General features: G+C 40.8%; 1 protein-coding gene across 2 annotated transcripts in view; it reads left to right on the forward strand.

Moving 5' to 3' along the window:
• ppargc1b (peroxisome proliferator-activated receptor gamma, coactivator 1 beta) overlaps nt 1-7,974 on the forward strand; it is an 86,124-nt gene extending 78,150 nt beyond the window's left edge. For both annotated transcript variants that reach the window (XM_069710102.1, XM_069710103.1), the window contains exons 10-12: nt 209-327; nt 1,207-1,334; nt 1,791-7,974. In XM_069710102.1, coding sequence (XP_069566203.1) covers nt 209-327; nt 1,207-1,334; nt 1,791-1,882 — 339 coding nt within the window. In that variant the 3' untranslated portion in view covers nt 1,883-7,974. The remainder of the gene's footprint in view (nt 1-208; nt 328-1,206; nt 1,335-1,790) is intronic.
• The last annotated feature ends 6,583 nt before the right edge of the window (nt 7,975-14,557 follow it).

Consider the following 14,557-nt stretch of genomic DNA (forward strand, 5'->3'; position numbering starts at 1 on the left):
AACCGTTGAAAGAAAAGCTCCTTGAGATCCTTTAAATAACGACATCATCCGAACAATCGTGTAATCACGTAATCCAACACGGGGACCGTGTGAAGCGTTGAACCTCAGGATGCCGCCGCTCTGCGCTCACCCTTCCCTACATATGGTATATCAGTATTCTGCATTGTCCTTTTTGTCCTGACTGTTGCCATGGTTTCCCTGTTGCCAGGACAACTGCCAGGTGTTTTACATCCACAACCTGCCGAACAGCGTGACCCAGAACATGCTGAGGAAACGCTTCCAGGTTTTCGGCAAAGCGGAGGACTGCAAAGTCATCATCTGCAACGAGTGAGTGTCCTGATCCGGATTCTGAAGAGAGAGGAGAGAAGTGTGTGTGTGTGTGTGTGTGTGTGTGTGTGTGTGTGTGTGTGTGTGTGTGTGTGTGTGTGTGTGTGTGTGTGTGTGTGTGTGTGTGTGTGTGTGTGTGTGTGTGTGTGTGTTTGCAGACAGTTTAAAATGCACCCTTTACAATCAGATTGATCAGAAGTTTATTGGGGGAATATTGTTCAGATGAAATAAGTACGACAAAAGTTGAGGAGAAAATAAAAAGTCAATATTTGTTGATGGAATTTATCCAGATTTTTCTCCAATTTCAGCCTTTCTGTTTTAACTCTCTTTTTTTTTTTTGTAGGTTTCTTTCATCAGCTCTGGTTCAGTACATACCAAAAAGGAAAATAAAACGAGGAATTACTCCGCTCTCATAATTGTCCTTGACCAAAGCACTAACCTCAGAACAGGAGTTGGTCCCTGGGCTTCGCCCCGATGCCGGCCACTGCTCCCAAATAGTCCGAATGGCTCAATTACACAGGATAAACTTCCCCATGGGGACTAATTAAATATGACTTTAAAACGTTGAATTTAATAAGGGTGCCCTCCTTTTGGTTGCAGACAAACCCAAACATTTGGAGTGTGAGGCGGATTCTGATTGTGATGCAGTCGGCACATTTTTATTTTTGTCCTCTTCGCTTATTTTGTCATTCTTTCTTTTAAAACCGATAGCGGTGAAATACTTCTGGTGCCGTTTTGAACCTTCTTCCATTTCCTCAAAAGCAAAGTGTTACCAAGCAAAATGCGTGTGTGTGTGTGTGTGTGTGTGTGTGTGTGTGTGTGTGTGTGTGTGTGTGTGTGTGTGTGTGTGTGTGTGTGTGTGTGTGTGTGTGGTCGCAGGGAGCGCTGCGGGGTGATAAAGATTCGTCAGTCGACGGTTCAGAGGCACTGCAGAGAACGGGACACTGTTTTCCAAAATGCACCCGCAGGCCTACGGAGGCTGACAAGGAAACGCTACATAGACCTTGGTAATGAAACACACGCACACGCACATTGGCACGGTTACCGGTGGATCAGCTGGTACAAAAGTACTCCCACAGCCGCTGGTGCCGACAGGAGAGAACTTTTTTTCTTTTGCCAATTTGCCTCGAGCCTTGTTTTTTGCAACTTGTATTAAACACAAACAAATTTGTCTGAAGATTTCCAACAAAAAGAACAAAATATTGTTGAAAAAAAACACAAAAAAACTACACGCTGGAAAAATTTATACCAGTGTTTGTACCAAAAGTTGTACCAGAAAACGGCACGGCAGAATGTAAAAAATTCACTCTTAGTTTAACTTTTTGTTTGGTTGAACCACACAGTTCATCTTAAAGGTGCCGTGATTTTTGAATAAAATATACTCCCTTTATAAGTGGATTGCTTTCTACTACGACAGATTTGACTCGCTTGACCACGACCTCGTTTCTACCTCTTGTTTTCAGACGAGGCGGGTCCGGGTCCCGTCAAGAGCAAGTACGATGCGCTGGACTTTGACACTCTGCTGAAGGAGGCCCAGAAATCCCTGCACCGCTGACAGTACAGCACTAGTAAACTGCAGCAACACCCCTCTGACAACACGGCTCTGCCCTCAGACGGGCCTCTCAGTACCTCCATGCAAGGCAACCTCGCAAAATGTTTACATTTTTACCATTGGAATAAAGTAACAATAAGGACTTTGTTTTTTAAGTTTCTTTCACCGGAGGATACTGCTTAAAAACGAGGAAGCCACTGGGAGTCCGAAAGGGTCAAGAGACAACGGAGGAGATAGGATTTTAAACAACAATGGTACAACAACTGCAAACAATACTGATACAGTTCTCCACTGAACAACAACAACAACAACAACAGTAACAACAAAGCTGCTTCCTGTCTGTGTTGGTGACATCATCGCCCTGCCTTGGAAGAGCGGGCATGAGAGACCTGTAGCAAATCCTTGCTATCCCTGCGTTGCGTTGGTCGTCGTGGTGTGTGTTCCTGCGTGTGCGTGTTCTTTGTTCTGTTTGTTTTGTAAGAAAAAAAAAATATATAAGAAAACCCTCCTTCTTTCCGGTCACGAGTGGTGAACCCGCAAGCTGTGTTCGCTTGTGTGGTCGTATAACCAGAAGAAAAAAAAAATGAACCCTGCTTTCTTTTAGCAAAAAATTGTGGATGTTATAAAATTTTAAAATCTATTGTGTGTGTGTGTGTGTGTTATGGACAAAGAATATAACAAAAAAACCATTTAACGTAATCATTTGATGACTGATAAAGTTTACAAATCTAAAATGAAGAAAAAAAATTATGTTTTTTTTCTTTTTAGTAATTGTAGTGCTTCCTTGATTTGATCTATGCACTGTAAGGAGGTAAACGTCTCTACTGTCCTCCACTTTCCCCTCTTCTAACTCTTATCTCGAACTCTGCCATGCTGACTATTTTGGCCTCTGCTACTGGCTGCTACAGGCTCTGTTTGATAGGCGCTTCACACATTAAAGACCCCATCGAAGATTTGGGAAAGATTTCCCCGTTTTGGACATTGTTTACCATCCGTTCAAAAAGTTACCGAAAAAAATAAAATCTCAATTTCCTGCAAATTAGCTTCAGAATGAGTTCAAATTGGACACCTGTTGAGTTGCACTTTCTTTGGATACCCGACTTCCAATAATGTGGCTGAAATGGGTCAAAAAATAAGTTTTAAGTGCAACTAAGTTTCAAAAAGCACCTCGGAAATATTTAGTGCCTCAGTTAAAAGAAATTCTAGGATTTGGGCCGGTGTTAAAAATATGGGTTTGTGACGGGTCAGCGTCAGATGAACTTCGGTGCTGGGCTGTCCAAAAAAGGGTTAGTGAACACTATTTTTGTATCATCGACATAGTTGCCCAAGCTTTGACACCTTCTTGCTTTGGTTCAGTGATGGCCGAGCGTCCATCCCCGGAGTCGTAGTCTTACTCACTTCCTCATTGAACATTTCAGAATCAGAACCACTGACAAATGTTAAGCGAGGATTTGCTTCATCGGTTCATTTCAAGTAAATTTTTCCCAAATCTAGAAAGTCTTTGTGTATCTTCGATAGGGTCCTTCTGAACATGCGTCCAATAGCGGCTAGAACCTAATCCCCCCCCCTCCCTCCCCCCGAATGCCACAGCCAATGCAACGGTTACTGTTTACATTTGGACTGCAGCAAGCAGGACTAAAATGGGGGAAATAACGATGGTCGCCACTGGCGCTTTCATGTCATACTTTGTATGAATCCATTACTTCCAGTCCAATCTTCAATTAATTTTTCTTGGAATTATCTTTTGGTGACTTTTTTGTTTTTGTTTTTGTTGTTGGCATTGCTCGACAGAGGGTTTTTAAAAGTGCAAAAAGGCGACGAAACCAATTTTCTCTGCGTAATCTACCCCTGGAACACGGCCATAGCTAGAGGTAGAAGAATCTGAAGGTTCAAATGGAATGTATTCAAGAATCTGAATGTAATCATCACCTTTTCCCCATTTCTGCTTGCCCAAAGATTGTGGAGCTTTTTGGTGCTTTAAACGTAGGCTTGCTAAGTCATCCCGGTTGACTGCACGAGACCGGTATTGGCTTGAAGTGCAGTCTTGGGTAGCGCCTGTAATTAACACACCTGGTGCAGCCAGTAGCAACACGTCGTGAAAAGGGAGAGAGCCTCCAAGCCTGCCAATCTGGTGGCACCAAACCGCCGCCGATAACACAGCCAGGGAACGAGCGAGGGATCGGCTGAAAAGTAACAAAAAGAGCAATCGGCTGAGAATCTGATTTCTCGTCTCGGAGGTACTGTATCAGATCAGCATCTCTACCTCACATTCATCCATCCCCGCTCCCTCTGTCGTTTCAGTTCTTTGTTCTACTGGATGCTCTCCCCCTCCCTCCTGTTGATCTGTTTTGTTTTATGTCGGAAATGTTCTCTGTGTGAGGGTTTTCTCAACTGATGGGCAGTTGTGGGTAGTTTTGGTGTTTGATTTTTGATTTTGATTTTTTTTTTATACTATGACTCCTTCTACCACTGAGCCCCTCGCGGGGGAGGGGGAGGAGGATAATCTCTCTTTCTCTAACTCTTTCCTTCGCTTGGCTCATAACGGTTTTTAGCGTGTCCGTTTCTTGGAGTCTCGACCGTGTGTCCTCGTGTAACTGAGTGTTTCGTCTTCGTCTCGTGTTTGAGTTGGACGCTGCTGACGCTTGCGGGTCAGTGAGGGGTTGAACAGTGGCTTGACGGTTGGTTGGTCCCTGAGTGCGCTTGGGGCACTCGTTTTCAAGTTTTTCTTTCAGGGACACGCCAGCCCTCCTACTTTCCCTGGTCTTCCTCTCCTTGCTTAGGAATTTCAATAAAATGCAGGCCGACTCTTTCTCTATCTCTAACTCTCTTCTGTCTCTTTGTGGGTTCAAGGCCTCGTTTCCAGGTCTTCCCCAAACCCCCGGCAACGCCCCCGCTTTCCCTATCCTCGTCCTTTCTCTATCTAATCAACTCCTTGGTAACACACACAAAAAATTGAATGTTTACATCACTTGATTCTCCTTTGACTTTATTAGGAACGCACACTAAGTACAAAGGCGCCTTATTCAGTGTTTAAAACTAAAATGAGTGAAGTGGCTTGGAAGGATTCTCCGGGCTCACTGATGTCCAAAACTAACGAAAATAATTTAGTGCTATACATACTGATTGAGAAAAAAAATAGGTGTCGAAAAAAAAAGAAAAATTGAAACAAAACTAATTGCAAACAACTGAAGGAGTATTTGTGCTTAGTATGTATACTACTAAAAAGTGAGAGAATGTGCTGGTTTACATATTAAAAAAGAAAATATAATATATGAATATATAATGTGTATATAGCACTATGCCTCATTGTAAACATAAAATGTATTGTGTGTTTTTTTGTTTAGTTTTTTTTTTTTTTTAAAGGTGGCAGGTCACAGTTGATTGCTAATCAGACAGGAGATTGCCAGGTTGATTTTTTTTTTTTTTTTTTTTTTTTCCAATGAGTTCATGTTTGTTCAGTCCAGGGAGGAAATGAAGGGGAAAAAATGATGTTGAAATGACTTCACACAAAGTCCAACACTGTAGAAAAGGAAAGACAAAAAAGATCCAAGTATCCCTTTCGACTATCACACTAGAAGGTTCGATTTCTTTGCTGTTTATAAAATGACTAATGTTGATTTTTTTTTTTTTTTCCTGTTTTCTTAAAGAGCAATTTGAGATGCAATACATAATAATCTTAAGACAGCCTTTCTGAAAAACTGAGGTAATAATGTACAGTGTATGGTTGGTTGTTGAGCTATAACACGGGCAATCTTTGAGCTGCGAATTCAATAGGCTACTGTATGTAGACTTCTGTTTAAAAAAACAACAACATAAAAACAATCTACAGGAGGAATGTGGTCAGTTGTAAACACATACAAAACAAGTTGTACGAATATACTCTTGCACAAATAACGTCCCAAGTAGTGAAATATCGTCACCATGTGTTTTTTTCTCATTGAAAGCTGTTGTAACTATGTTATTACCACATTTTGATGGTGCACAGGTTCGTTCAGATCATAGTTGCTTTCAACACTTCAAGTACAGTAACAGCCAATAACTATACTCGTACAACTCTGGTAAAGGAACGTGGGAGGGAGGAAAGGAAAAAAAACAAAAGAAAGTCGTTGCTGGTTTGACCCCGCTGAATATCGGATTAGTTGATACAGTCGAGGTTGTCACTGTAGAAATCCCAGTTTCACTGCTGCGTCTTTCCAAAAAAAATTAAAATCGGAGGTAAAAATTTGCCTTCAAATCCACGTGATCCAATTTTATTTTTCTCACTGACCAACCAAATATGTAACTGCTTTCAGTTAACAAATCCCAACTGTTTTTCCCTTCTCCTGTTTGGCCTGCCGTTTTTTAGGATATTTTTTGTGTGTGTGTGTGTGTGAAGGACGTGAAATGCAAAATTCAGGCTGGAACTAGTTTGAGGAAACCTTGAGGCTGCAGTATGTGCTTGGATTTTTACAGTGGCTGCCGCTGTGCCTGCGAGGGCACCTCTATTGTTCTAGAGGTGAATTACATCAAAATGACCCCATTTTTCATCATGGCGAGCCTTAAAAATCAATTGGGGGGAAAACGAAGCTACCACTAGCTTTTATTATTACTGTTTAAACTCCTTTCCAATCCAATGTGGTTTATTATTAAATAATTACTGATGTAATTAAAACTTTTTTCAATAGCCATATTATAAAAAGGTATATACATATATATGAATATATATTTGTGTGTTTGTGTAGATATCTAGATGATTATATACTTTCTTATAGAAAACTTTGATGTTGATCATTCTCCTCAGTGTTTTGAGAACACGTTGACACATTTCAACATAATAATATCGCTGTCCGCTTGGTCTAGGTCCTAGGTCAATGGACAACGAATCCAAATAATAATTTAAAAAAAAGTATAAAAAAAAAAAAAAACTTCCAAAGGGAATTACCCTCGTCAGAATGCAATACCTTTCTTTCCACTCTTCATTTCAGAAAAATGGAAAATGGCAAGAAAACCATTAAACTTGATAGGCAAGTTGACCAAAAAAAAAAAAGAAAAAAGAAACTTCATCAATAAAGAGCATGGCTCACCACGGCTCCTGGAAAAACGGGACGTTTTCGACGACCTCGTCAGATTCAGTTTTATAGATGTCGTGTTTCCGATGCCATGGCCCACTTAAAAAAAAAAAACAACAAAAAAAAAAACAACAACACGTATTTGTTTTTATGTCACTTACTGTTTCCTCAGTTTGGGGAAAAAAAAAAACAAAACAATGTATCTGTCAGCTAGCTACATCATCAAATTAGCCCCGACCGGGGAGAGGAGTGCTTTGCAATACCGGCCTGATTCTGGCCTCAGATTTCACTTCCGTGTTTGATCTGTAAGTGGCTGTGTCACATTTCAACATCAACAGTTTGTACTATACACAGAAACTAATGGGTAATCTGTTAAACTTGATGGCAACAGTGATGTCAAATACGCACTTAGTAGGGACTGTAAACTGTCGAAATCTGCTAAACGTGAGTGGCTGTTTTTTTGTTTGTTTTTTGGTGGAAGAAAGTACTTTGGCATAAAAAGGGCATACATTGTTTTTGTTGTTTTTCATTACTATTGATTTCTTTGTCTATTTACATCTAATGACTATCAAATTCACATAAATGATTTTTTTTTTCTTTTTTAACTTAGTTTTTGGTAAAACAAAAAAGGTGAATACTGCTAGTGAGATTTTATATTTTTACATATGTTGGTTTTACTTTGCGTTTCTTCTTTTTTTTTTTTTTTATTTATATGCCACTTAGTTTGGATGTCTTTAAATGGTGTTTTTTTTTTCTCTGTTTTGTGTGATTTCATATGTCTTGAGAATGTGGAGACAAAGGCATTTCAGTATTTTTGAATTGTTAAAATCTAGTTTCATAGAAGCGGAAGTATCTGATGTTATAAATTATATTTTAATTCATGTAAATAGTTTAAAACAGAAGACTATGGCTTCCTTTTAAACTGAATACATTTCTCTTCAGAGATTGTTTACATTATGAAACTGTAGAGATGTGCTCCTCATATACTGTATAAAGTACATATATTCATTGATTTGCCTCCAAAAAATAAAATCCTAATGAACAACATTATTTCAGCGCACAGGGTGATTTTTGAACAAGGAAGAATTAAACTGTAAAGATTATGATCAGTGATATCAGCTCACCATTTCCAAAAATATCAAAAAGAAGCTTCAGGGACATTTTGGCTTTTCTTTTTCTTTTTTATCTCTGCTTTTGAACCTTTTTAATTATCTGGATGGAAATGGGTCCGACATACTTCATTTTGTAGTTCTAAAGAATATTTAGACTCTTGACAAATCCCATGAAAAGACCAAGGCCAACAATGGATTACAGTGTCTTTTGGATAACTTCCGTCTTCTGTCTGTGGTTCTCTATGATGGAGCATTAGGGCCACATGAAAGGTGAAACATTAACTGGAAGAAAATTATTTTTGGGAGCAAGGTAAAACTTTTGAGAATAAATCACTGTTAATGACGAGGCTCCATCTTATCTCAGAGATCTTCTGGAACCAGATCGCTCTCAGAACGCTGGCCTGTGTTTCCAAACGTAGAATGGGAGGCGGAGCTTTCAGTTTTCAGGCTCCCAGCTTCGAACTTTCCTTTTTGATAGAACTTATGTTTAGATGCCGTGAACCATCCCTTATAGATGTTATAGAACGAGGCTGCTGGGGGACCTCGTGATGCACTGAGCTTCTTTCCTCTCTGACATTTCACTCATGTCTACTTCTGCCTTGAAATTCTCCCTTTGTTGAGTTGAAATACTCCTGGGTGATGAGTTATTACAGACTGGAATATTAGTTTTTAAGGTCAGAAGTCCTGCATCAAATGCCAATTTATCAAAACTTGATGCATTTTTACAAAGACACTTTTGACAGACTGAAGAGCTAAATATGAAACTCTACAGTTGGTTGTTTCCCTGTGTCCTCCCACCACACTGAATGTCCTCCTGTCTGCTTTGGACAGCAAAAATCTTACTCATTATGGTTTTTTTTTTTTTTTTTTTTATAAGGAAGTCTTTTGCTGACAAATGTTGTTAGCAATTGCTGTTGCAAAAAATGACTTCTTAAAAATGATGTTGCCTCGTGTCTGTTTGTGTACGGGCGGGGCTGCATGTACTGTATGACTGCAGCCTATCGATGCAGTGGAGAGGTTCATCTTCACAAAGCAGCATGCTCTGCACACAAACACACACATGAATGGACGCTCCCTCTTTCCAGTCTTCCCGTGGTTAAACAACACCCTATTAAAAGTCTGCTGGCAATTTTCCGCCTGGCTAGACTGTGATTCACATGTCAGTGAGTGCACTGAAGATGTCTGTAAACATCACTGTACCAGCAATGCCGCACTGGTCTCCAGTGTCCTGACAGTACCACACCAGCAAAATCACATAGGAACACTTGTGTTGCACAATGCCCGGAGACCATGAGGAGAGAAGATACATAAGGCTGAATATCAGGTGCATTCACCCTGGTACGGAGCAAAATGGATGGGGAGAAGGAAAGCACTGAGGATAAAGATAACGGCGTAACCATGACATTGACATTGGGGAGTTAAAAATTACATTTTGCCCCCAATGTGACTGTGATAAATGTACATATATATACATGCTGTAGAATGACTTTTTTCCATATTTCGGACGACATGCATATGCATGTATGACTTTTTTCCGTATTTTTCATCCAAAAAAATCACCAAAAAGTCACGGTAGTATGACGGGTTTTTTCGGCCCAAAAATGCTAAAACACTTAAGACTACAGTATGTCGTCTAAAATATGAAGAAAAAGTCACACCATAGTATGTCGTTCAAAACGTCATACTATAGTATGACTTTTTTTCGTCCCAAAATTTTTTAAAAAGTCACAAATTTTCAGTCACAAATTTTTTCACATCTCACACGACATGCTATAGTTTGACTTTTTTTTTTCACATTTCGGACGACATGCTGTCTGACTTTTCTTTCACGAAAGCGAGTCACTTAAAAACAATTTATTTACACGTACAGCAGGATGGGCATCCCACTGGATTCACAACTTGATGCATGTAATATTTTGTCCGGTTTCGTCTCCACCACCCTCGAAGAGAAACACCTGTTGTTTTTTAACCGCAGAATATTCGACTTTCTTCTCCAGCAAGTCGCTTTTTCTTTAGTAGAAAACAACAAAAAACGAATGTAAAAATAGATGCTTTAAATTTCACCGCCGCTCTACAACCACCAAACTTCTGACTCTGCAAAACTCTTCAGCTTCTTGCATCTGAAATCGTATTTGTTCCGCTCGGCTCCCGGAGCTCGTGAGCACAAAGGGAGAGTTGGACCGCAGTCTGACCACGAGAGTTTTGAACACTTGAAATCCTGCAGTCTGCACGAACCGCCGCAGCACGGGAATCGGATGGAAACCGACTCTCATTCTCACCGCTTCACATTTTTCACGGCGTACGACCTGGCGTCGCAGTCCGATGAAGCCGACAGAAATGCCCTCTTTTGGGAAAAGCAGAGATACAACCGTGAGATATTGGAAAAGCGTACGCCCTGTCGGCGGATATCTCAAACAGAACCACTGACGAGGAACAACCCTGGCAGAGCCTGCTGCTCCCTGACAGTGTGCTCGAATTACTACTGAGAAAGTAATAAAGATAGACCAAATGGGTCACAGCAACACACCCAACCGTCTAAGCCCAGGACACAAGTAGTATTTGTACAAGTAATGAGGGGCACACTAAAGACAAGAAACACTTGTCAACATAACAGAATCAATTTGGTTAAATAGCCATTTTTAAAGTATTCACCTTTCTCTTTTTATTTTCTTTTTTTAACTGATGATTAATTGTGCAGCCCAGCGCCAGAGGAGAAAGCAGACGATTAGAAATCATCCTGTCAGCTGTTTCCTGTCCTGCTGTCCTCTGTTTGGTTGTTTCTGAGGGGCAGTCGTGACTGCAGCAAACAGAGCTGCTGCTGTGCACTGCAGTGCAGTTGTTAGGCACACAGTGTCATTCCCCCCCGAGCTTCATCTTAACTATAACGGGGCCGCGAGGAAGGGAGACGCTACTACTGCCGACCGTCAACCTCACAACTTCATCTGTCACGGTCCTCCCGGGTTGATTCTGAAAATAGCTCAATTAAGCTACGATGCGATTGGACTTGGTGGACTTGATTTGATTAGAAACCAGAGGATGCTACGCCCCGCCCACCTCTGGTGGAAACCTGACTGCACCACAGGCCTGTCAATCAAAGAGACACGCCCCCCAAAAACACATCTTTTTGAAGCAAATTTCCCAATTAATGAGGGATTATTTTCAGATGGACCTCCAGAAAACTAATAAGAAGGAGTGACTTTAGCTAACAACACCGAGATAACTGATGGACACATTTTATTCACTTTGGATTTGATGAGAGAAGTTGAATGGGAGTCTATGGAGCCGGAGGCTTTAATTCAAAACGAAACTGAGGAGTCTTGATTATGGGAACGAGGGGGAACATTTACTGAACCAAACAAGCTGACACGTGCATGAAAAGTGAGGCTTCATTTTTATATTTGGGGATCAACTGGAGTTAAACTCTCTTCATACATGGTCCTCCATTTGTAATCAGGTCCAGCTGAACTATTTGTTTCATGTTGTTTTAGACAGATGAACTCAACTTTCCATGACATCCCAAAGACCTTTGCTGCACTTTTTTTATTTTTTTTTTTTTAATCCCAAATCTCTTGAGATATCAAACCCGAACCTGGTTTAAAGATCCATATGTATTTGTAGGCACTCGTTTTTTTTTGTTTTTTTAATCTTTCCCCGCCCCCAAGGTGAGTAACGACTGATCCATGGAACAGCAGCGTTCGGCGTTATATCGCCGAACAGATGCAGGAGAATTCGACGCCTTGCAGTTTGTGACACGGTTGGTTTTCTGCAGAGATCCCTTCATATTGCTCGAGTTGTTGGATAAGCTTCTTAACTGTCCTCAGGAGACGTGTTGATCCAGGCAGCCACACACAGTCACACCTGCTGCGACTCAAACGATTCGGCTTCGTTTTTCTGCACATATTAAGAAAAAGGTGAGAAAAGACCCGACGACAAGAGGTGGACGTCAAATATCTTTGTCTTCGACGGCAGAGGAAATCTCAACAGGGGAAATTCTCGGCACATTAAGAGTTACCGTGGAGAATCTAAAGCTGAAGTGATTAACTCATTAATCCAACTGTTGATATACAGCAGCTTTATTGACTCTGATTTTACACGCACATTACTCTTTGTTTCAGATCATTATGAATAATTCATTTTCTATGGGCGAGGTCATCAGATTAATTAAGATAAATCGGTAACACTTTACTTAAGGGTGAATGAATTATAAAGGTTTCACGCATGAATGAATGCATTAAATCATCAGGAAGTTCAAAGTATTTCATTCGTGATCTCATGCATGAACAACATATTAATTAAAGGTGAGTACATCATCAATAACTAGGATTTTTTTTTTTCATAATTAATTCTTTCCAAAAATTGTAGATTGTGCAGCAAAGAGGACATCGCGGCATCATCGTGAACGAAGCAGTAGTTACTCACGAGTTCATCATGTTTGTGGTGAACATTTGATCTTCACGGCAGCAAGTGGATGAACACAAAAACTGGCCAATCACAGCACAGCTCGTGAATGCTGTTGAAATCCAAACGCTGCCGTCTTCAGTAGTTCAGCTTCTCATGACGTCATCGTGTTTGTGGCCCCTCGACTGAAGTGGAAATACTAAGTGGTCCAAATCTTGGTCGCAAACAATTCATCATAATCAAGACTTAATAAATGATGATCATTGATGTTGTACTCACCTTCGATTAATGTGTTTTAATGCACGAGATCATCAATAAAAGACTTTGAACTCATGATGATTTCATGAAGCATTAATGCATGAATTCATGACGGCAAAGTGTTACCAGTAAAACATTAGACTGATGACGGATGTTTCTGTTTATATATATATATATTTCATACATGAAATGATAAATTAACAGCTAACCAATTTTGTGCACTCCATTTAAAATGTACATAATTGGATTTTAGATATCCTAAAGTGTCCAACAATACAAAACATATCGGGTTTAATTTGAGTAATGTAAGCATGCATGTTTATCAATAATGAGTTACAGAATTAATATATTAATATATGACATATTATACGCTGTGGAATGAGTTTAATCTAATGGCCTAAAACAATATAAGAGGAAACAAAAAGGGAAGAATATGAGTAGTTACCACAAAAATGAATCCTATGAATGATTATTGGTTGCAGCTGTGATGGTATCAGTTGTCTCATCACTACCTGCTACAGCAGCTTTCTAGCGGCAGCGGGGTTTTTTTTTTTTTTTTTTTGTTCTGTTACATAATTCTGCAAATCGTGCTCAAATTACAGGAAGTGCATTGCTGCAGCGAGAAGCAGTCAAGTGACTCCCTCTCTGCTTAGAAACTGCAGCGTGCTCCGTGCATACACGTCCTATAAATAGTCCTGCATCGCTACCGCGAGGCTGGCGAGCTCTGCAGTCACGACTGGCCCCACGAAGGCTGCGAGGAGAACGAGGCGAAAGCTCCTCGCAGCCTGTGAGGCTCGCTGGGTGTACTGCAGCCGCTGCTCCCCCTCCACCCATCTCCACCCATCTCCGTCTCTCTCTGTCTCTGTCTCTGTCTCTGCAGTCACGGGTCGTCCCTGCGTCAGAGCCCGGCTTTGCAAGCTTCGCTGATCATCACCACCGTATACGGCAATCCTTTGAGCTCCCGGCGTACTCCTTTTACGTCATGGGGATTTACGTCACGCGGCGATGACGACACACTCCTTAGATTACGTAGCCGAGCTATTATTATCAATCCACGGCGCGGGAGGGAGGGGGTGGTGAGGGAGGGAGAGAGGGAGGGGGTGGTGAGGGAGGGAAAGAGGGAGGAGTGTTGAATTTAGCTCATGCGCTGCCCTCCCCCCCCCCACCTCCCTACCCCGTGGAGCCTCCAGTGGCAATCAGTTTTCATCATGCAGCTCTGGCGTCATGTTGTGTTTGGTAACAGTATTATGTAGGGCTCTAGGTGGGCGAATTAACCAACACACACACACACACACACACACACACACACACACACACACGCACGCACACACAGCACAGCTGGCAGATGTTTTTATACCGCGTCAGCTGTTGTGTAAGTTATGTTTCCTGCATTGTTACTGCAGACAATTCTCACCTACGCACGCACATTCACCGATTTACTGTCACCTAGTTTCCAGATGTTTCATCTCCATTACATATGCAGATGTTGAACTGTAAAGAAAAACCACACGGTGGTTATAAAACTTCGTACTTTTCTACAGCTGCTACACAGAAACACAGGATCAATGTTGAGATTTGATTTCAGTTCATATCATATCTGTTTTAATCTGATTGGTTTTATCGTGTTCAGTAATCATTTTCATATTTTTATCATTAACGGAAAAAACATTTGATGCAAATCAAAAGCGTCTTCATTAATTAATAGACATTTGCGAATTGGGGAGGACAGATTTAGATTTTGCCATTTTTTTTCCCATTTGGATAAAATTTATGCAAACAATCATTGGGATTCATTATTTTGTCGAATTAACTTTGGCGCAACACTTAGCCGGCTCTCTCGCTGCTGTCAATCATTCTTGTTG

Source organism: Brachyistius frenatus, unplaced genomic scaffold (genome assembly GCF_029030835.1).
Source record: "Brachyistius frenatus isolate BFR_SWC_R1_liver_20210118 unplaced genomic scaffold, ASM2903083v1 Contig_89, whole genome shotgun sequence".
NCBI lineage: Eukaryota > Metazoa > Chordata > Actinopteri > Embiotocidae > Brachyistius > Brachyistius frenatus.